Genomic DNA, 24,071 nt, shown 5'->3' with positions numbered 1-24,071 from the left:
CACTTAAACCTAATGAGGCTTCTGATCCCTATTAATGAGAATAAAAATAGATCTTACATAACCTTGACGATGTAATGAATTTCAAAACTCATCTTATATGCAAGTTTAATAAGGCTATTAGTGGCAAATTCTTAGAAAGTGTTTCACTAATGTTTTCTGCTCCCTTTTGTATATGTGCAACCAGCTCAAGCGGTCTCGAGTTCTCTGTGTACCTCGTTCGTACCCCACCTGAACTCAAGTCAAGCAGAAGTAAACTAGAGATTCCATTAGAGGTTACTCCAGGGGCAAATTTCAGCCACCTCTGCTTGCAAATGATGAGCAGTTAAGGGGGAGACTCTATCTGGATGTACTGAATTCTGTGGGAGCATCCTTCAACCTAAATCTTGTCCTCCCTTCAAAACAGCTCAAATAGCACCTCTACTGTGGAACTCGCTCTGCTCTCTCCCACTTATCCTGATCCCCACTGCCTCAGAACTTCGACAAGTTATTGCCACCACTCTTTTAGTCCTTAATTATATTCCGTCTTGTACTGTTATTTAATATATCATGCTTGGGACTTATTTTAAGGTAGATTTAAACTTCTTGGATGTAGGGCCTATGTCTTGGACATTTCTGTATCCTCCCTAGCACAAGCAGTGACTAAGTACGGTCAATTATGGAAAGCATGAATTAGGCACCAAAAGAATGAAATACATTTGGCTCTGGAAAGCGATTATCCTCTTCCCCTAAACTGCTTTCATTTCTCCCACCTGCTCATATTACTTCTCATTTTTACTTCCTCCAACCCTTGCCTGAGGCAATCTGTAAATAAAACTCACTGTCCAAATTGCAGGAGCTGGGGAATGTCAAGACATCACTTGTTTTGGCTTACAACTAAAGACTGAGAGGGGAGAGGTACAACATCTGAAGGTGTGTATATTTAATGTATAGGACAGGATCCGGCAGGAGGAGGAGCGTAAGAGTATCTTTCAGTGTCTCAAGAGTTCTTCTCACAAATAGGTCCAGATCATGTTACTGCAGATCTGCTTTTGGCTTTTAGCCCCTCTGATTTAGACGAACAACTGTGTTTGGCTACTTTCTTTTCTCTTTAAAACCACTACATATTGATTTTACTGCTGCATCTACTTCCCTTTTATGTGGGCACTTATTTTACCTACTGCAATATTTTATCTATCTCTTTATTCTTTGAAATGAACAGGAAGTGAGTTAAGGAGATAGTTCTAAAGAGATATCTTGACCCTCAAAAGGCAGAGGGATGGTTAGCAGGCTTTGGCTTCCATTTAAGCTCCGTGTTTGGTATCAAGGATAGGATCTTTATTCTATCACAATTATTACCCTTGCCTCTAACATCAGCTTACCAGGAAAAGCGTGACAGTGCCACATCCACCCTTGAACATCCATTGTTCCTGGAAATTAAGCTAAGCGGCAAGCTGCCCCCACATAATCCGGGGTTGCAACAAACAACCCAGGACTTCTGAAAGAACATGCCACTCTTACACAAAATTGTAAAACAAATTTTAAAAATAAACAAATAAATAAATCATAGCAAACCAAAATTTTTGGTGTTCAATAAACATACTATTCACATTGTTCAAGTCTCAAGCAGTTTATACTATGTAGAAAGAAGAAAATATATTCTTATCAAGGAATAGTTCTTTGAATTTCATTTTAAAGAAAAATCCAGTGTACCTGAATATCCCCACAAAACTCCTTGGCAGAGACACAATACAGAGGCTGTAATTAAATTATTGTACCAGGCCTATTATACCAGGCTCTAAATTGCATGGCATAATCCTAGCCACAATTTTCTAGCAAATATTATTTCATTTCTATTCAGAGTTATCTTTTATCTGAAATCAGACTTTGAAGAAGGAAAGTTCAAAAATTACACTCCTATTCCCAGTCATCTGTGGAAAGAAAGAAAATGAGAGAGGCCTAGGGATTACACACTCAGTACTGGAAACTAAGTAAAAATGGAAAGAACTGTCAGCAAACTGGAGGAGTTGAAATGCTATGACTCCATGTGTCTTCAAAATGGTCTGAGAAAATGATATAAGTGATGAGAAGGTTTAAATTACTGTAAGACTGCCTTCCAGGCTAGCCAATGTTAGCTAATATATTTCTTTACTCATTCAACCACTTATTTATTCAACAAAAATATATTAAGCACCTTAATATATGAGGCACCCTGCTATGGACTGAAAATACAGTGTTGAATATGACACACTCATCAAACACAAGCAAAATGTACAAAAAAGAAAAAAAAGACTTAATGATCTTTATGGAAAATAAGGTAACTTGTGTATAGTATAGTGTCAATATTCCAGTGAAATCTAAACAATTTTTTTGGTACCTCAAATACCACTTTCTCATTAACTTGAATAAAAACATCAGAGAAGCTTAATCTTCAATAGGTGACTTTGCTTTTTCTTTTTTCTTTTTTCTTTCTTTCTTTCTTTTTTTTTTTTTTTAAGATTTATCCAGTCATTTGAGAGAGAGAGAGCACACACACATGGTGCAGGAGTGAGGTGGGGGTGGGAGGTGGTGAGGGAGAGGGAGAGAAGCAGACTCCCCACTGAGCATGGAGGCTGAGGCAGGGCTCCATCTCAGGACCCCGAGATCCTGGCCTGAGCCAAAATCAAGAGGTGGACAACCGGCCGAGCCACCCAGGCACCCCAGGTACCTTTTCTTTCCCTGAGAACTGAAGAAAATACCTAGTTGCATGGTCATGCTAGTGCCCTTACACAAACCTGAGAGTGAGTGCCTCCTTCATTTTTGTGCTCCAACTGCCTCACTCACCCTGGCCCTGCTCTTTATCTCCACATCCACTGTTCTAGTAGGTAGAGAGGTAATTTTTAAAACCTTAGAAACATTGTGCCAATAGGCCACTGGGATTTTTTATAAGATGGTAAGAAGAAATCTGATACAAATTGGCTTGAAGACAGACCAAGGCTTTTAAGACCCAATAGTACATGACCAGCTACTAGATGGAGACAACACTTCTGGGAACTCTTCTGACTTGCAGTTAATAACCACTTCCACTCACACACTCCCAGCTCACTGATGTATTTTTCCTTCCAATTGTCTGATGAGGGAAGGTACAGACTATGCAAGAGAATGTCTAAATTCGTGGAAAAATAAAATAACATGCATTTAAGAATATTATGGGAACTCTATTTTAGGTTTTTCTTAAGCTACTTTCTTTTAAACAAAAGGGACCCAAACATAATCCTTGTGTTTCTAGTGCATACGAATAAATGTGTCTACACAGAAATATCCAAATACACTCAGCAATCAGCAAATAAAAGTTTATGTTTGCCTACCTCCTCCGGCAAAGAGCGCAGCAATAAATGGGCAGACATCCCAGGATGATCATGCTGATCACACCAAGCCCAAACATCCGGAACATCTGTGTAGGCTCTGTTGGTTTAATTATATCCTGTTACTTTTATGACTTAAGCAAGAGAAGCAAATCTGAGCTCTTTCATAAAGTTTTTATTTAAAAAACTACCAGTGAATAAAGCAAAATAAGGAGGTATTCTTATATGACAGGTAAATATCTTTGCTACTATATCAGAAGCAGGAGTTTATGAAATGTTCTTGAAATACAACTAAACACTACACTTGAAATACATGCTTCCCAAAGGAAGCTTTAGCAAAATGATCCTACTGTTTTTGCTAAACAGACTAGTAAGACTCATACTATATATTTCTTCCTATAGCTTAAGTGTGTTTTTTCCCTTGGCCATGTTATACATTCTCAAGCAGTCAAGGAGTGAATTAATCTATGAATAGTTAATTTGTTAAAGGAATGGCTTCTTAAATGTTTACTTCAAATTATAAAACATTAAACAAGAAATTAAGAATTTTCAAGTGAATAAGCATATTTTATTCATTTTTAAGATTTTATTTATTTATTTATTTGTTTGTTTTAGAGAGACACTAGAGGGAAGGACACAGGGAATGGGACAAGCAGACTCCACGCTGAATATAGAACCTGCTGAGAGCTTGATCTCGCACCCCTGAGATCAGGACCTGAGCTGAAACCAAGAGTTGGACACTCAACCAACCGAGCCAGCTAGGTGCCCCAAGCATATTTTATTCTTATATTCATTTTGGAAATGCATTCCAATATGATTGGGGAATTATAAGTCACGGTTCAATTTTCCCCTCTATAAAGACCAAATGTCTCTTCACACATAATATAAAGACTAAACTGATGAATGAATTATAAACAACATGAGACAGTGTTGAAATTGTAATACTATATTCATGATCAGGTTTCAGTTTCCATTATTAATACTAGATGTTCAACAAAGAGCTGTAAATTGAATAGGGACTATATTAACCTAAGACATTGTTTTGCATGCATCCTTTTTGTAGTATTTGTTAGTGTTTAATCATATCTAATATGCCTTCATGGGACCAATTGGTAATATGTCCCTACTGTCCAAATGCAGGAGCAAAAATAGATGGTCTAGTTCTTAAAACTTTGTAAAGAAAAAAAAAACCTTAAGAACCTGATTCAAAAATAATAGAACAAAGAGAAACTAATAAACAAACCTTAACAAGGAACATTTGAGTCTATTGTTACATACTGAGATGTTGAAGAAAAGATAAATGGGAAGAATTCTACTCAAGTAGGAAGAGAAGTTAAGATGAGAAAAATAAGCTAAGGCATGCCTGATTGGTATCTTCTCCCAGGCACTGAGGGTCATGTATCATAAAGTCTGAAATCTTTTGAAGAAGACAGAGAGTGGCCAAAGCAAAAGAAAAGATAAGACTAATTCTGAACTGCCAAAGTCACATCCAAGGGCTAAGCAGAAACTGTTCATGAATAGATGCCTGACAACCTCAGGACTTTCACAGAGAGTGTTGCTCTAGGGCTGGGAGCCCCCTTTAGGTGTGAAGCTGGGAGATCGAAATTTAAATTTATGCCATTGTGACCTATTTATTTGATTTTTTAAAAAAAGAAATAAAATAAATGTAAGAGGATGAACTTACTGTCTTTTAATGGGGCAAAACAGCTGAAGTTACTGGTCCTGAAGGATGTATAACAGCATTTGTATCCCAAACATTCACTCTTGTTATAATCTTGCAGCTCATTGCAAGCCTTCACCACCTGATTCACCTTTGGAATGCACGCTTTCAGAAACAAAATCCAAGAAAAAGAATTCAGTATGGTTAATAAGCGTTTTCCCTAATTAAATAATGACTGCAAAACAAAAAAAAATTCAAACTGGTGCATTTAAAGACTGAATAACATATACAAAGTGATGAATGCTGAAAAAAATAAGAGTTAAGCTAAAAATTATCACAAAGTTATTAACATCACATTTAGATTCTAGATGAACTGCAGAAAAATATAAATTGTTAACAGGTCATTGGTAAGGTAGTTTTAAAAGGACTATAGATCATAAGCTGAGTAGTAGGATACATATATAAAATAGAAGGAGCTAAATAACAAGAAATATCAAATGTCTTTAAAACCGACACCTTGTTAAAATAATACCATAGATATCCTCTCACTCAATTTTTCTAAGCTACAGAAATTCATTAAATATGTCAATGAAAATGAATGTAAGTAAAATTCACAGTTTATTGCTAGAGTATAAGGTAAGTGGTACTACTGATATTGACCTACTTTCTGTGAACACTTACCATATTAGCACTACAGTATGTTTTAAGATTATTCCTTTTGGCCTTAAATTATGTCTCTATAATTTTGAATAGGCAATGATTTATAGCATGAACACCAAGGTTCATGCAACTGCAATAAATCCATACATATCTGAATCTATAAGATTTGCAAGCTCATGAATAGATAAATAAATAAAAAATAAAGATGCACAAGCTCAAATAACTGATTTTTTTAAATCCTGTTTTATAAGCAAATGACGTATAAACAAATGACAACCAAATAGATAGATAGATATGTTTTATATTCAAAAAGAAAACTTCCACAGTATGGCTTAAGGCCAGCATAGATTCGGTTTACTCTCCAACACAATCAACAACTACAGACTTAGAAAAGTAATAACTGATATTTCATGATTGCTCCGAAGAACTTTAATGTCAACAAAGAACAATATCATGGTTACAGGCATAATTTTTTATCTCTTAGTATGTGTATGTGTATATATACATATATATGTATATGTGTATATATATATGTATGTGTGTGTATATATATTATATATATATATATATATATATATATATATATTCATTCTCCTTTTTAAAAATTGGCAATTCCTAAAACTAAAGCAAAAGTAATAATAGCTACCATTCACTAGGTATCTATTTGGGCCAGGTTCCTTGCTTTACACACATTTCTAATTTTCACAACAAACTCTCAAAATGAGTTTCAAAACCCCCATTCTAGAAATAAAGAATCAAAGTAATCTCTGCAAGGCCATAAATTTAATGCATTTCTAGCTGACTTGGATATTCATTTCCCACACATTTTAGACATGTGAGAGTTTGGTCTACTTTCTTTTTATCTGACAGAGAGAGATCACAAGTAGGCAGAGAGGCAGGCACAGAGAGTGGAAGCAGTCTCCCCACTGAACAGAGAGCCTGATGTGGGGCTCGATCCCAGGACCCTAAGACCATGACCTGAGCCGAAGGCAGAGGCTTAACCCACTGAGCCACCCAGGCGCCTGGTCTACTTTCTTGTTATATACACTGGGCAATCTATTCTCCAATTCTGCCAGGCCCACGGTGATTTCCTCCCCCAGGCTGGACTGCATTGGGAATACCACGTTCATTCCTAGGCACCACACACTCAAAAAAGGGTGACTAGAGTCAGGGCCTGGTCAGAGATGGTATGAACTTACTGCGTGTTGAATTTACTATTAGCATTGCTCAAAGACCAATTTCCAGGAATGGAAGTCAAAGAAGAGATTTTAAATCACAGAAGAGACTGGACTGTATGATCTCTAAGATCCCATCTAATGCTGAATTTCTGTTATTTTATACTGAAATTGCATCTGATGGACTTTATGCCAGATACTAAAATTAGCTTTCAGACTTAAATTACCGAGACACCTGTATTTTGAAGAACAAAAAGAGTAGACTAATTTTTATCAGGTTTCTGTATATAATTTTGTCCTAAGAGAGAAGGATCATGTGACCTCTCGAGCTTCCCTGCCAGTCTGTCTCAAGGTTATCACTTTAATGAGCAAGAGATAAATCTTTGATGAACAACAGCCTGATGACAAAACGGCAGGATTTTTTTTTTTTTTTTTTTTAGTGCTTATGTGGGGAGAGTGTTCCTTTTCAATTATACACGGGAGGAAATAAATTGGTTAAAAGTATTTCACATCTTATGAACTCATAGTTATTCTTTTCAAAGAGATAGCATATACATTTCATAAATATTTAATCCCTGTTTTTGAAAGATTTAAATCAACCTGGGCCCAAAGTTTCTTTTAAAATGAACAGTCTGATTTTGTTGGGCATCTCATACAATTGATTTTGACTCAACTTACTGCACCAGGTTGAAGGAATATTTTGGGATGCAGATATTCATATTTAAGCTATTTTTAAAGGTGGCTTCAGTGTTTGTATAATGTTATTAGAGGTAATTATGGGACAGTGTATGTCTGTTATCTCCATAAGTTCTAAAGCTTAAATCATCATCTGTTGTTGTTTATGACCAACTTTGGCACTCAGTAACCATTTTTTTAGTTTCACAACATACCACCTTCTCAAATTTCTTTCTTTTTTTTTAAAGTTTTTGTTTCTATTTTTTTAAAAGTTTATTTATTTGTTTTAGAGAGAGTGTGTGTGAGCTGGGGTGCTGGGCAGAGGGAGAGGGAGAGAAGCAAACTCCCGGCTGAGTGTGGAGCCCCATGAAAGGCTCAATCTCATGACCCCGAGATCATAACCTGAGCTGAAATCAAGAATTGGATGCTTAACTGACTGAGCCACCCAGGCACCCCAATTTTTATTTTTATTTTTTTACACTAAACTCTATGCCCAACATGGGGCTTAAACTTACAACCCCAAGATTGAGATGCTTTACCGACTGAGCCAGCCAGGCAACCCCTCAAATTTCTCTTTCTTCACTCAACTTGACCATGGCCATTTTTAAAGTTTATTTAAGGGTCTCATTTATTTTGTTATTCTCATTAGTAGTAGGTGTTATAATGCCTGTTTTGTACTGGATGAAACCAATATAGAGAGGTGTGAAGAGATTTATGCAAGATCACAGAAAAATTAAGTGGTAAACCCCGATATTAAACAATGGATACAATTTTGTGCTTATATATGTACATCAAATTTTGTTAGAATAAATTCTCATGATTTTTAATAAAAGCTTCATCCTTATAATTCACATGTCAATTTATTTGAAGATTCTCCTTGAAAGGGCACCACATGCTGTAGAAAATGAAACGTTTATTTGTGGTTAATAATTCTCAGGGGTCATCATGTGCTTTATAAACACATTACATACAGAATCACAAAAATATGATGTGACTTGAAACCTGAACTTTTTATCATTAAAACAGATGGGAGAACATCTGGTATATTCCATAACATCAGAGCCACACAATTCCCTGATTAATGCTAAAGAAGATATTGATTTCACAATATTGGGTCAGTGACTAAATTTTAGGCAATGCCTTTAAGATAAACTATGAAAGGTTTAGATATTTGTGAAGGAGAAGCATCTCCATAAAGAGTTAACATTTATGGAATGTCTTAAAAGTACAGTTTCAGGTCATCCTCACAATTCTTTGTGGTAAATATTTTCATTTTAAGGATGAGGACACTGAAGTTCAGAGATGTTACCTCGCCTAAGGCAAAGGGCAGAAACAGCATTAAAACTCAGGTCTGGCTCTCCCCCCGTGCCAATAGCCCACACTGCCTCCTAAAGATGTAACTACTCTTCAAAAAGAGAACATTGGGAGGAAAAAAAAAATCAAAGAACTTACTTGTTGGAAAGAAAAAATTTAACAGAGCTTCCCAAATGGAAGTTTTTTCCAGAGACCGTCCATTAGCATTTTCACCGCTCCACAGAATATGTTCACTTGGAGACACAGAATTCGAGAACCCTTAAGAAACAGTGAAATTATTAATCCCAAAGTATAAAACATTGATCACTTTTTATGACCCTTTAGTAGTAATTACCTTTTGCTTAGTTAATTTAATTATGGAAAGTCTAAGGACTAACAGGTATTATACTTACATCTCATAACAGCTTAGGTACTATTAATCAGAAACTGATTCTGCTGAAAACTGAAAAACTAAGTATTAATATTTTAAAATTTTTTAATTAAAAATAATTAATTTTAAAATGCTTAAGCCATAGGCTAACACATCTTATTATTGTGCTATAAACTGAATTGCAATACTGAATTTGCCTCTGACAAACAACATTAACATTCCGAGGCCCAACCAATTAACAACTTGGAAACAGTATGTATCCCAACTAAATCAGACCCCATCACAGAAACTCTTGGCATATATTGATGGCTTCTTTATTTACTGATAAAAATGAAGCCCTTAGACATTGTAAAACTCTCCTTATCCTTCTTCCTCAACACTTCAGACTGCTGTTAGTTTTATTTGCATCATTCCCTCTTATACAAGAGGAAAGTATATCTGTCTTTGTTCCTGTAGCATGGATTTGTCCATACCATTCAATATTTTTCAAGACTATCTTTAATAATTTCACAGTATTCCATTACATGGCCCTATTACATCTAAGTTAGCCATTCCCCCATAGAAATACATTTAAGTTATTCACAAGATATTGATATTATAAAGAACACTGCATAGAACTCATAGATACAAAAACAAAACAAAACTCATAGACAAAGAAGAAATTGGTGGTTGCCAGAGACACGTGGTAGGGGTAGGTGAAATGGGTTAAAGGAATCAAAAGGTACAAAATTCCAGGTATAAAATAAATAAGTTCTGGGGATGTAATGTACAGCATGGCGACTATAGTTAATAATACTGTATTGCATATTTAAAGTTGCTAATAATACTGTATTGCATATTTAAAGTTGCTAAGAGAGTAGATTTCAAAAGTTCCCATCACAAGAAAAAATCATTTGTAACTATGTACGAGAACAGTTGTTAACTAGAGTTATTGTGATCATTTTGCAATATATACAAATATCTAATCATTATGTTGTACACCTGAAACTAATGTAATGTTATATGTCAATTATACGTCAGTAAGAAAAAAAAAAGAAAAGAACACTGTAATGATTACCACTGGAACTATATATTTGCCAATAGCTATGAAAAATACCTTGGGATAAATTAGTAAAGAATGGCTCTTGATTTTGGTGACACTACCCTCCAGCAAGCCTGCCCAAAAGTGCACTTCTACCAGTAGTGCAGGTAAATACCAGTTTTCTTGCACCCTAGCCTTTTTGTTATTTGTCAGTTTAATGGCCAAAATAATGGTATTTCTTTTGTTTTAATTGCACCTTCAGTCATCAGTGAGCTTACATCTTTCATACATTTGTTGTATGAAATAGAGAACTTAAGCTTTAGTCTGTCACATATGTTATAAATATTTTTCAAGGTAGTCAGCTATCTTTATATTTTTTATGACGTTTTGGGAAGTTCAAAAGTTGCAAGTGTTTTATGTAATCAAATGTATCAATCTCTTCCTTTACTATTTCTGCCTTTTGGGTCATGTTTAGAAAGATATTCTAAATTCCAATATTTCCTTCTACCACTTTTTTTAAAAGATTTTATTTATTTATTTGAAAGACAGAGAGTGAGTGAGAGAGAGAGAGCACAAGCCAGGGGAGGCACAGAGAGAGAGGGAGGAACAGACTCCTCGCTGAGCAGGGAGCCAGATGTGGGACTCCATCCCAGGACCCTGGGATCATGATCTGAGCTAAAGGCAGGCACTTAACTGACTGAACCACCCAGGTGCCCTCCTTCTAACACTTTTGAAATTCATATCTTTAATCCACCTGGAATGTATTATGAAGTAGGGATGCTTTTTTTCTAGTTGTCCAAATACATAAAGTCCATCCTTTCCTGCTTATGATACTGCCATCATATTCTAGGTCATTAAAGAGTTATAAATCTGATTCTTGAATTTTCTACTCTGTTCCATTACTCTATGTGTTCATGAACCAATAGCACCACTGTTATAATTTATCTTACACTGTTATATGTTTTAATAACTGATCTGGCAATCCTTTCATTAGTCTTCATTATCAAAATTTTATTCTTAACTCTGAAGAATTTTTTAGATGAAGCTTAGAATCATTTTATCAAGTCAAAAAAATTAATATTTTTATTGCAATTATGTTCACTTATTTAAAATTCATTAAAAATATTTATTGTGTGTCTCATGTGCTTAGCATGAATACGGTTATATGTCAGCTCATTTGGAATGAAGTGATAACTGTACAATATTTTTTCACCCAATAATAGGTTTGTTTTCTCCACTCATTCAACTCTCTTCTTCTCTACCTGAGTAAGGTTTATTGCTATATTCATGCAGGTACTATGCCTTATTCTTACTATGTTTACTCCCTTATATCATATATATTTTGCTATATGAATATAATCTATTTCATTACATTTTCTAGCTGATTTACTGTTGGTATGTAAGAAAGCTATTGATTTGGGTTCATGTATATTCTGATTTACTACCTTATTTGACGCTCTTTAGCTCTCCACTGTTCTTCATTTTCATTCCAGATCTATACAATCACATTATCAATAAATATAGATGGTTTTGCCTCCTTTCTTTCCAACACTAACAGCTCATTTCTTTTTCTTCTCTCACTTCATTGCTAGAACTTCTGAAACTATGGTGAAAAACAGCTATGATAATGGACATACTATAGTCAATCCTGACTCTAATGAGAATGCACTAGTGTTTCAACATTAAGTATAACTGGCTGCTGACTTAAGATGGCTATTTTTTATTTTAAATTAAGGATACATTCCTCTAGTCTTGGTTTAGTACAAATTTTTGGTTATTATTTTGTTTCATTTTTAATCAAGAATGGAAGTAGGATTTTATCAAGGGCTTTTACTATTTACTGCAACAATCATACTTCCCTCTGCCTATTAACTTTTGAATATTAATATATTTTCCAATATTAAAATATTTTTGCATTCCTGAAGCCCACAAGTGCTAACACTTTATGTAGGATTTGTGGATCAACATTCCTAAGTATGCCTGAATTTCCTTTTCTGGTACCTCTGTAGGTTTTGCTATGGGGTTTATATTCGCTTCATAAAATAATTTGGGAAGCTTTCCATATTTTTTTCTATACTGAAAAAATTTAAACAGCATAGGAAATATTTGATCCATTAAAAGTTTGGGAAAATTCTTCAATAAATAGTCTGACTCTGTATTTTGTAGAGTGAATAATTCCTCAACAACATTTCACTTCTTCATGCTCATGAGCCAATTTTAACCTTAATTTTCCTAGAAAATCATCCACTTACAAAATAATTATTAGGGTGGAATCATAATAATATTCACTTATAATTTTTAAGTCTCCTTTATATCAATGAAAATGTCCTTTCTTATTTAATGAGACCAATTTCCATACACATACACTTGAATGTGTATTCTTGGTCTGTAGGGTACTTTATTTTGTTTGTTTGTTTTTTTTTTTAGATTTTATTTGTTTTTCAGAGAGAGAGCACAAGCAGGGGGAGCTGCAGGCAGAGGGAGAAGCAGGCTCCCTGCTGAGCAAGGAGCCTGATATAGGACTTGATCCCAGGACCCTGGAATCAAGGTCCCAGCCAAAGGAAGATGCCTAACCAACTGAGGTACCCAGGCATCCCTGTAGGGTACTTTCTAATGACATGAAATTTATTATATGAATATTAACTTTATTACACATGTTAAATCAAGCTAAAGTGTGTTATTCAAATGCTCAATATCTTTATTTTATCTGTCAAAGACTAAAAGATATGTATTAGAGTCTACCACCATGACTGTGGCTTTGTCCATTTCTACTTGAATTTCTAAACCATTTGTTTTATGTATTTTAAGACTATGCATAAACATTCATTCATTAGAGTTTTTTCTTCACTGTATATTACATATCTTGACAATATTTAAAGTAAGTAACCCATTTTCTTCTATTTGTTTTTCCTAACTCATACTCATTCAATAGATATGTATTTAAGGCCTACTATAGTCTAGGGTTGGGGGATACATCACTGAACAAATCAGATAAGAACCCTGCCCTCACAGGGCTTAAAATATTGTGGAGAAAACAGACAAAAAATAAGTAGACTAACAATTAAATAATTACAAATTGTAATGAGTGCTGTGAAGAAAGTAGATACCAATACAGTTTAAGGTAAGCGACCTACTTTGACTAGAGGATTGTCTATCTGAGATGATATTTAAGCTTAAAAAGTGATTAAAAGAAGCTGGGCACACAAAGAGCTTGGAAGAGTGCTTCCAGGACAGGGTACAAAAAATGAAATTAATATCATCAGGCACACTTCAGCAGAGTAGAGGGCTCACTGCTCTACACTACACAGGAAAGGAACTACAATTAGAAGTGGCTTTGACAGGACGAGAAACTGCCATTTGTTCAATTGGTGTCCCCCTTCCCCAATTGACCTGTCCTTGTCAGTGCGCCATCTTAGGGAAGTATTGGCTGACAGTAGCACATTGTGCCCTAAGTCTCCCCTCTAGGTTATCTTCTACAGGGGCTGTGCTTTCTGGAATCCCTCCAGGACAGAGACTGATCCCCAACTCAAAGTACCCTAGCCTCCACCTCCTCCCAGATAGGCTCAGCCTAAACCTGTGGTAAAACACATGTTGCTGCAACTTTTCTCAGTAGTGTCTGACCTGGCCTCCTCTCTATCTTTCAGAAATCCCTCCAAATTTCTGGCATGTTGATGGCAGATGGAACCTTCTTGGTTCTCTTTGTTTTCAACCATTATAGATCTTTTGGTCATTTCAATGGGCATTTGAAATAGAGGAAGTGATTAAACATTTTACTCAGATAAGCACCATGAGTGGCAGCCTGAACCAAAATTCTCCAGTATATTTAATTTGCACTCTACCTCTGCTTTCTTCCCTACACTGAAAGACAATTATTTACAAATTACCTTGAGCAGTATTTCCCAAAGGGTGGTATGAGTATCAACAGCATTACATGAGTTGATTTTAAGAGGAACACCATTGAATATTTATGGATGGATTGATTTTTTGCTATTTATGTATTACTTTGAAAGTGTAGAAAGAAATATAAATGAGTGTTACATACACACACACACACACATATATAAACACACACACACACACATATATATATATATATGATTTAACATGTGTAATAAAGTTAATATTCATATAATAAATTTCATGTCATTAGAAAGTACCCTACAGGGATGCCTGGGTGCCTCAGTTGGTTAGGCATCTTCCTTCGGCTGGGACCTTGATTCCAGGGTCCTGGGATCAAGTCCTAAATCAGGCTCCTTGCTCAGCAGGGAGCCTGCTTCTCCTTCTGCCTCTAATTTGCATCTGTACACTCATTATGCTCAGCAAACAAAAAATTAGGCACCAGCTTCCTTAAAAGGCAGGAAGAAATGGTAAAGAAACAATTATGTTTCCCTGTCACAAAGAATTTTATTTTTTTTATTTTTTAATTTCCCTGTTGCAAAAAAAGACCGAAAATCTAACTACATTTAAAAAAGAAAAAACAAACTCAAAGCTGCAGGATCCATGGGCATGAGACCTGTGCAATCTACAGAGTCTGGCTCTTAGAAGGACCCTATTCTTGGGGTCCTTGTTCTGCTACCATCTTGAAATGTGTAATAAATTTTGAACAAGGGACCTTGTATTTTCATTATGCAAATTATGTTGCCAGCCCTGTTCAGCAGGAAGGTCTCTCAGATGAGGAACTCTATTAAAGAGTGAGGAGACAGAGTGGGAGTAGTGGCTAATGGTATCACATTGGAGAAGATTCGGTTGGGAATTTCTGGGCTTTGGTCTCAAATAGACCTGAATTTGCATTCTGGCTCTGCTACATAATCGTTGGTGAACTTCAAATCAGTAAACTTCTCTTTGCCTCAGTTTATTCTTCTGTAAAATGGAGATAATGTTTATTTTGAAGGATTGTAAGGAGTAAATGAAGTAAAAAATGCAGTGCTTAGTACAATGAAAAAAAGGTAAATATTTTGTCATACATCCTCCATTATTTATTTTAATTTTATTGCTTATAATTTTAAATTTAATAACATTACTTTGTTTTCAGGGTATTTATTTTTATAAATAATTGTCATAGTAGCAAATGTGACCAGTTTTCAATTTATAATTGTGCTATGGTTTCCTTTTAAAATAAATATATTTATGTTAAAAAAAGTGGGGCAGTTCAACAAAAGATGAAAAACTGGTAACATTAAGATAATCAAGAACTATGCAGGTGTCATACAAATGACTGAGGCAGGAGAAACACTTATCTAGTGAAATCTCAATTTTTAGACAAGATAACACAAACCTAAAGAGGTAAGGTGACTCATCAAAGGTCACACAGCATGTCAGTGGCAGAATCAAGATAACTTAGGTCTCCCAACTCCTAATTCAGAGCTCCTCCAAACATACCACATGCACAAGTGGTTAAAACGAGAGCAAGCATGGTGCTTAATGAGGTGCATGTCAAGTAGCCAGACCTTCTTTCAATATGCACTGCCTCGTTCATTCCCCAAGGAGAGCAGGTAAGTGAAGTATTCTAATATAATAATACAGAAACTAGTCACATGGTTTTGACAATGGAGCTGAAGTATTTTGAAAATACCACCTATTAGTAAATCTTTATTTCTTGTTTTATGTTTTAAATCTCCCTGAAAAATATGTGCAATGAAGACTGATTCAATAGGTCACAGAAAATTGGTAAAATAGATGGGATCAAATTCTCAGTCCCCAACCTGCTAGTCTCCTCATCCTGTATGCCACCAGTCTTTATGTCTTCTACATAAATATAACCTGAAAAGCAAAGTCGCTTGGGAACCCAAATGAAAATATGAAACTAGAAATATCCCAGAGCTACCTCAAGTCCTTCAACTTCAAATTCCATTGGTGACAATAAGTCTAAAAGAACTCAGAAGTGTCTGTCTAGGAAAGAGAAGGGGAAATTTAGCTGTAGGACCATGTAACTTGCTTTCACCATAATCCTCCAGGCCATGGTCACATTATTTTACTCTTCAGTGTGTAGTTTGCTAAGGTTGTTGAAACAAAGCACCATAAACTGGGTGACTTAAACAATAGAAACTGATTGTCTCACCATTCTGGAGGCTAGAAGTCCCAAAATCAAGATGTCAATAGGATCGGTTCCTTCTGAGGGCTGGGAAGAAAAACCTCTCTACTTGGCTTATATACAGCTGTCTTCTTCCTGTGTCTATTCATTTGGTCTTTTCTCTATGAATGTCTAACTCTGTGTCCAAATTCCCCCTTTCTATAAGGACACCAGTCCTATTGGATTAGGGCTCACTTCATTTTAACTTGATTACCTCTATAAAGACCTTTTCCCCAAATAAAATCACATTCTGAGGTACTTTGGTTTAAAAGTCCAACTTTTTTCTGGAAGGGACACAATTCAACCCATAACACACTGCATTTAGTTAGATTAATTAAGTTAAATCATTTAAAATGCAAAATGATACTTAATCCATCCAGTCACATATCACCTCCTGGGAATCTGGGAAATCTGACAATATAAAGAATGAATCATGGATTATTTTAGGAGAAAACATGTTAAACCTATATTGGAAAAAGTCCCCAAGGAAATAAAGAAATCACACTGAATAACAGTATTCTTTTTTTGTTAGAGTTCCACTCAAAATAGAAATAGAAAATGAAGAAATCATGGACTAAGAAAAAAGTGATGTACAATTTATAGTTTTGTTTTTTAACTTACTTTTTCAGAGAATGAAAAAGCTCTCAGTTTGTAAGGCTCTCAAGTGTATTTGTAACTAACATTTACAAATACAGTAAAAGTAATTCAGAAATACTTTGGTATTTTAGATGAATAGAAGAAAAAATAAATATGAATAATTTGAAGTAATATGATTTGCAAGCAATCATTTAAAAAGTATCTTAAGATATTTGTGAAAGAGCAAAGATTTTATTTTCCCAACTTATGTAAAATAGCTGATAGAAGAATGAACAGCATATATTTTATTTAACTTTGAATTTCATCCCCCACCAAAAGTTACAAACCCACAAAGTTATGACATAGTAGTATACAGAGGTCTGTTCCATTTACTTACAATGCCTCTGCTCAATTTTTGCCTCCTCCTTTGACTGTAGGAGGACCTTGGTTGGGGGGATGGAAGGTCCTGGAGCAGGCAGGGAAAGAGAAGTCCTTGAGCTTAGAGGTGGAGGGATAGGATGGAGCTTGAGTGAGGGAGAGAGACTGTCGGAAAGCCAAAGCCTTTATGCAGATGAGGAGACAGAATACCATTGAGAGGGAGCTGTGGGGGAGGGCAGGCCAGGGGTTAAGGTAGAGAAGGTACTTTTGAGAAGGCCAACTTGGAGCTAAGGAGAGAAGGCTGTGGGGAAAGGAAAAGTATTTGAGTGAGGGACAAGACATATTTGAAGAAGGAGGTGGGAAAGACTTTGAGGAAAATGAGGCAGCAAGACCACTGAGTAGAAGAAAAGAAGGCTGTGGGGCAGAAGGAGAGAGTACCTTTGAGCAGTGAAGGAGGAAAAACTTAAGGGTAGGGAGAAGGAGGGCCTTTGGAGGGCTGAGAGAGGCCTCTAAGAGGACAGTGAACAAAGAAGGCCTGAAGGAGGGTAAATAAGGAGGTAAGAAGGATTCTGAGCAAGGGGAGGAAGGACTTCGTTACAGTGAGTTAGAGAGAGGACAGCGTGAAGTTAGTGAACGAAGGCATTTTTCTAAGGGAGGTCTGGAGTGAAGACCTGGAGCGAGGGGACTCAAGGGCTTTGTGAGATAAAGAAGAAAGGTTTTTGAGGAAGGGGAGAGGAGGCCTGTAAGGTGAGCAAAGGAAAGTCATCCTGGGGAGGTGAAGAATGAAAAGACCTTGATTGAAAGTTTGAGCAGTGAGGGAGGGAATACATCTACCAGGTAAGGTGACAGAGAGAAGGCCTTTAGGCGTATAAGTAAAGAACACATTTTTAAGAAAGGGAGGAAATCGCAATTCTGCTCCTAGGTATATGCCCAAGAGGGCTGAAATCACATTGACACAAACACTGTACGCAAATATTCACAGCAATATTATTCATAACAACCAACAATCGGAAATAACCCAAACATCCGGAACATAATCAATGGATACACAAAATACAGGATATTCATGCAATGGAATAATATTCAGCCGTTAAGATGTAATAAAGTACCGATACATGCTACAACAGGCGTCAATCTCAAAAAACGTCATGCTAGGTAAAAGAAGCTGGATACAAATCCCAAGTATTCTACATTACCACCACAGGAAACGGCCACCAAAGGTCAATCCCCCGAGACAGAAAGCAGGGTGGTGGTTGCCCAGAACTGGCCGATGAGGAGGGAGTAACGGCTTTACGAACAGAGTGTGGATTTTCACTTGGGTGGATGAAAACATTTTGGAACCAGGTAACGGCAGTGGCTTTGCAACAGTGAAATAGACTAAATGCCACTGACTCATTCGCTATAAAATGGGCCATTTTCCGGGAGGGAAATTCACCTCCGTTTTTCAAAAAAAAAAAAAAAAAAAAAAAAAAAAAAAGGCAGGGGGCTGAGGGAGATTAGAATTTTGTAGGGGGGGGAAGTCGGCGAAGGGAGGTCTCGATGAAAGGCCCCAGGAGGGAAGGGCTTTGGGAGGGGCTCTGAGGGGCGTGAAAGGGGAGAGACTGGGGGGAAGAGAAGCCAGGAGATGGAGAGGCGGGGGGGGGGGGGGGGGAAGGGAGGAGGTGGGGGGAAGGGAGGAGGGCGGGGGGGAAGGGGAGGGGAGGGGGGGCGGAGGGGAGGGGGGTGTTGGAAAAGCAGGGTGCGGGGTGGAGCGGGGGGGCAGGTAGAGACGCGACTGCGTGGCTCGGCAGAGGCTGGCCACGGCCACTCACCGGTGTTCAGGGAGTAGCACAGCAAAAGCAACATCCAGACGGTGAGCAAGAGCAGCCCGAAGCACTTGTGGGCCCACATCTTCACCAGAGAATGGCGCGTCTCCGCCCGCAGGCCTCGCAGAGACGCTTGCCAGCCGGGCTGAGGCGTGGCTGCCATGAGGGCCCGGTGCCCGGGGATGCTGCCCCCTGGGTGCGACCCGATGGCTGCGTTATCCGCACTACACCCCGCCTCACAACCTAGCAACCTGGAGCGAGCCCCTCGCAGGACCCTGGGCTTTGGTCTTGGCCTCCCCCGCATCGAATTCTCCTCAGAAGCCATGGCTCTGGGTCGCTGCCTCACCGAAGTGACGCCTCAGTGCCACAGACCTGTGACCCAAAAGCCCCCGCGGTGATGACGCAGACGTAGCGCCCCTCAGTCTCACGTGCCAGGCCCCGCCCCTTTTTAACGGCCGTCCTATTGTCTTGTGCCCCCTCCCCCACCCAAGGCCTGGCACTTCTGCTGCTTGCTTGTGAAATGCCCTTGAATGAATGACTGCAGCCTGGAGCCTGGTCCTGTGACGTAACTGCTTGTCGTGGATCTACCAGATATTTCGAGGGAATTCAGACCCCAGCCTTGGCTGCTCATTCTTCCCCAGATTCAGCCCTGTGACGCGTGCCATACTCTGCGGCCACTACCGTTAAGTTAGTCCCCACAGTAGCCACTAGGCAAATATGGCGGTTTAAATGGCAATTCTAACTAATTAAAATTAAACAGAGTTAAGGAACCAGTTCCTCGGTCACAACAGCCATGTATGAAGTGCTCAGTGGCCAGACATATCTCGTAGTGACCATATTGGTCGGTGCCAGTTTGGAGAGTTTCCATCATGGCGGAAAGCTGGATTGGGCAGCACTGGATGTGCATAGTGACTAGCGAATATGGTAGATAATTTAGTACGCTGTTACTCCGTAGGAGGAGCTTTTAAGTGGAACGACCTGATATTTGCCTTCAGAGATTTTAAGGTTTAGTTACCAATAAATGAAACAGGACAACATGAGGACAAAGAATGTGTGAGGAACGCTAAAGAGCGTCTCAGAGCACTTAGATTTTATTACCGTCGTTTTCCACCAACGAATGGGGTAGCCCTAAGTGTCTTCCTACTTGGCCTCAGTGCGGCAATGTGTAAATAGAGAGTTAGCATCGTCTCTAAGCACCCTTTTGACTCTAAAGTCTGACCCGTGGGCGAAATCCCAGTAGCTTGCATGGTTTGGGCATGTCTGCAAAAGGAACATGCAGTTGAGGCTGGCTTACCTATAGCCTACCTCATCCCAGTTTTCAAAGGGTGTGAAAACTGCCCCTTGCAACTGCATTTCCATCCTTGTTCTTATAGTACTTTACTCTGGCTTTCCAAATAGATTTCTACTGATTTTATTCTATTGTTCTTATTGTTCTTTCCAATGTTAATATGCATTCCATAGGGGGAAGGAGGGAGGAAGGTTTCTATGCAAATAATTCTTGACACTTAGCCCACTAGACCCCGCCCCCACATCCAGCAGCAATTCATAATGCTCTTTAGTTACTTAAAGGACAAGACAAGAAAAGAACCCGCTTCCCTCTCTCTGTATTTTTTATAAATTTTTTTGCCTCAACTTTTCCCAGACTAATTTAACCAGAGAACACCTGTCCCACTTAACAGCTTCTGAAACCACTGCTTGCAACTCTGAGAAACTCAAGTACCTGAGATTTTACCCCACTTTCGAGTAATAAGGTAAGCTGCTGCAGTTTCAAAGAAGCCGGCAGAAGATGCAAGACAACTGGGGCAGAGGCAAAGGATGAAAGCTCCTCTGAGACACACAGAAACTTGAGAGACCCACGAACAATTGCCTACCAACAGCAACCTTGTTCATGTCATGGCACACGTGGAAAATGATCCTGTGACCAGGCACCACGCAACCACCCTGAGGGCTCAGGGGATTAAGCTAGAGCACATGGGTTAGGCACTCAGCCCTTGACGACTTCACAGTTTATGCTCTCTGAGACTTAGTTTCCCCTTCTGCAAATTATGAGCTATGGGCAGCCTGATTGTGAAGCTCCCTTCCTGCTCTGCTTGCTGTGGCTTGTCCTGGACAGTAGCATTTGGGGTTACTGTAAACAGGCAAGACATGGCAGTTCTCCAACAACGCAGTACTCCTAAGCAAGCCACATTCTGCCATTTGAAACCCAAATTACTAACTGGAACTCAGAGGGACAAAAATCCCTAAGATTATGCCTGAGCAATCCCTGGATTACATAACACTGATTCAAGATTGGAGACACAAAAAGCCATGTGAACTGTCCGTTTTGAAGATTATCAGATGGTGATTTAAAATTCTGCACTGGCGTTCCTCTTTCATTCTATATTCTCGGGATAGCTAAATTTGATACTAGACCCAGACCTAATTAGGGAGGAAAATCTGTTGTATGGGCATGAATACAAGAACTGCCTCATGAGGTGGTACATACCACTGCTCAGAATGCCACTACTGTTCTTGTGGAAAATTGAGAATTGACACTATTTTTTAAATATTGCCATAGACAGACAGGAAAAGATGCTCCGCCTCTGGTAATCAGGGGAATGCAAATTAATCAACAATGAGATATCATTTTATGCTCATCAGATTGGCAAAAATTAAATATTCATAAGAATATGCAAAAATAGAAATTCAGTCATTGCTGGTGGAGATGTAAGTGGGTACAACCATGTTGGAGTGCAATTTGATAACACTTTGTAAAGTTAAATATCCATGTAGTTTGTGATGCAGATGCAGAAATTCTACTTTAGGGATCTATCCTGTCATCCATGTGTAAAAGGAGACATGTACAAAGACATTCATTGTTTTAGTGAAAGCAGTGTAAAGGATGTCTCAGTAGGGAAATGGAAACACAGTGTAGTTCCATCATATAACGTAGTGTACTACTAGTATATAGTACTTAATGGCAATCAAGATCAATCACCCTAGCCAACATAGTAATTCTCTCTCTCTCTCTCTTTCTTTTTTTTTTTTTTTTTTTTTTTGTTGTTGTTGTTGCTTTGCCTAGTGGCATGAAGTGGCAGTCCCAGCTTCTAGTTCAGTGGAAGCATTGTTGTGTTCCCTGAAAGAAATCGTCCTCCCCTAGATAATAAACTTCCAAAAGAACAGAAGCCAGAGTTGTGCAAATGAGAAGCAAAGTGCAAAATTTTTGCAAGTGGGTCATTAGGTATTTCTCACCACTACCCCTTAATTCTTAGCCTCATGGGTCCGGTTATGGGAGAAACCACAATGTATGTTGATGGGCCCAGTTCAGAGTGTTGAGAGACATCACCTCAAACTCATGGAGTGCTTTCTCCTAGGTGGTGTCATACTAGGTTTTCAAGAGGTGATTTCATTGTTCTATTAGGCCAACCTCTTTTTGTCAGCTTTATTAGGGTATAATTGCTAAAAAAAAAAAAAAAAGTGTAAGATATTTAAAATCTACACATAGTGATTTGATACACATATACACTGTGAAAGGATTCCCTCTATCTAGTTAATTAAGACAGCCGTTACCTCACATATTTAGCTCTATCTTTTGCTTTTGTTCTCTTTTCTTTTCTTTCCTTTCATTCTTTCTTTTTTTTTCTTTTTTTTGGTGAGAACATTTAAGTTCTCAGCAAATTTAAATGATATAATACAGTGATATAATACACAGATCAACATGTGTCACATTAGATCCTCAGACCTTATTCATCTTATAGCTGAAAGTCTACACCCTTTTTACCAACCTCTCTATTTCCCCCACCTTCCAGCTCCTGACAATCACTTTTCTTTCTTTCTTTTTTTTTTTAATTAACATATAATGTATTATTTGCTTCAGGGGTGCAGGTCTGTGAATCATCAATCTTACACAATTCACAACCCTTACCATAGCACATACCCTCCCATTGTCCATCACCCAGCCACCCTATCCCTTCCCCCACACCCCCCCCCCAGCAGCTCTCAGTTTGTTTCATGAGATTTAGAGTCTCTGTGGTTTGTCTCCTTCCCTGGTCCCATCTTGTTTCATTTTTTCCCTCCCTACCCCCACAAACCCCCCATCCTGACTCTCAAATTCCCCATATCAGAGAGATCATATGATAATTGTCTTTGTCTGATTGACTTACTTCGCTTAGCATAATACCCTCTAGTTCCATCCATGTCATTGCAAATGGCAAGATTTTGGGGGGTTTTTTGGTGGCTGCATAGTATTCCATTGTATATATATACCACATCTTCTTTATCCATTCATCTGTTGATGCACATCAAGGCTCTTTCCATATTTTGGCTATTGTGGACATTGCTGCTATAAACATTCAGGTGCACATCTGGCAATCACTTTTCTAACCTCTGTTTCTATTTCTATGAGTTTGACTTTTTTAAAAAGTTAAGATTCCACATACAAAAGATACCACAAAGTATGTGATTTCTCTGCCTGGCTTATATTCTGAAAAAAAAAAAATTCATTGGACTATGTTCTAACAAATTGCTGTGACTACTGTTGAGTTGTAATAATACATATATAAGCTTCAATTCAGAACATTTTAATTGCATATTCTTTAATCAACACTGTATTTACATGTTAAGTTAAGTTAAGTTGGAGTACTTCCAGTTTTAGAAAACTTCCAGTTGGGCAATGCCTAGCACCTGTTGGACCCAACAACGTATGATCATTTTGTTTGTTTGTTTGTTTTTAAAGATTTGATTTGATTTGATTTGATTTCAGTGTTCCAAGATTCATTGTTTATGCACCACACCCAGTGCTCCATGCAATATGTGCCCTCCATAATACTCACCACCAGGCCACCAGGCTCACCCATCCCCCCACCCTCCTCCCCTCCAAAACCCTCAGTTTGTTTCTCAGAGTCCACAGTCTCTCATGCTTTGTCTTCCCCTCTGATTTACTCCCACTCACTTCTCCTCTCCATCTCCCAATGTCTTCTGTGTTATTCCTTATGCTCCATAAGTAGGTGAAACCGTATGATAATTGACTCTCTCTGCTTGACTTATTTCACTCAACATAATCTCCTCC

The 24,071-nt window shown here is 38.0% G+C and overlaps 1 protein-coding gene across 1 annotated transcript in view; it reads right to left on the bottom strand.

Annotated features, from left to right (window-relative positions):
* FMR1NB (FMR1 neighbor) overlaps window positions 1–19,349 on the bottom strand; it is a gene marked incomplete at both ends in the record, with an annotated part of 32,073 nt that extends 12,724 nt beyond the window's left edge. The window contains 4 exons of the mRNA XM_080795588.1: window positions 3,324–3,420; window positions 5,005–5,145; window positions 8,943–9,062; window positions 19,031–19,349. Coding sequence (XP_080651714.1) covers window positions 3,324–3,420; window positions 5,005–5,145; window positions 8,943–9,062; window positions 19,031–19,349 — 677 coding nt within the window. The remainder of the gene's footprint in view (window positions 1–3,323; window positions 3,421–5,004; window positions 5,146–8,942; window positions 9,063–19,030) is intronic.
* Between the last annotated feature and the right edge of the window lie 4,722 nt (window positions 19,350–24,071).

Source organism: Martes martes (genome assembly GCF_963455335.1).
Source record: "Martes martes genome assembly, chromosome: X".
NCBI lineage: Eukaryota > Metazoa > Chordata > Mammalia > Carnivora > Mustelidae > Martes > Martes martes.
The sequence above is the reverse complement of the archived record's forward strand: the minus strand, read 5'-3'. Positions and strand labels throughout refer to the sequence as shown.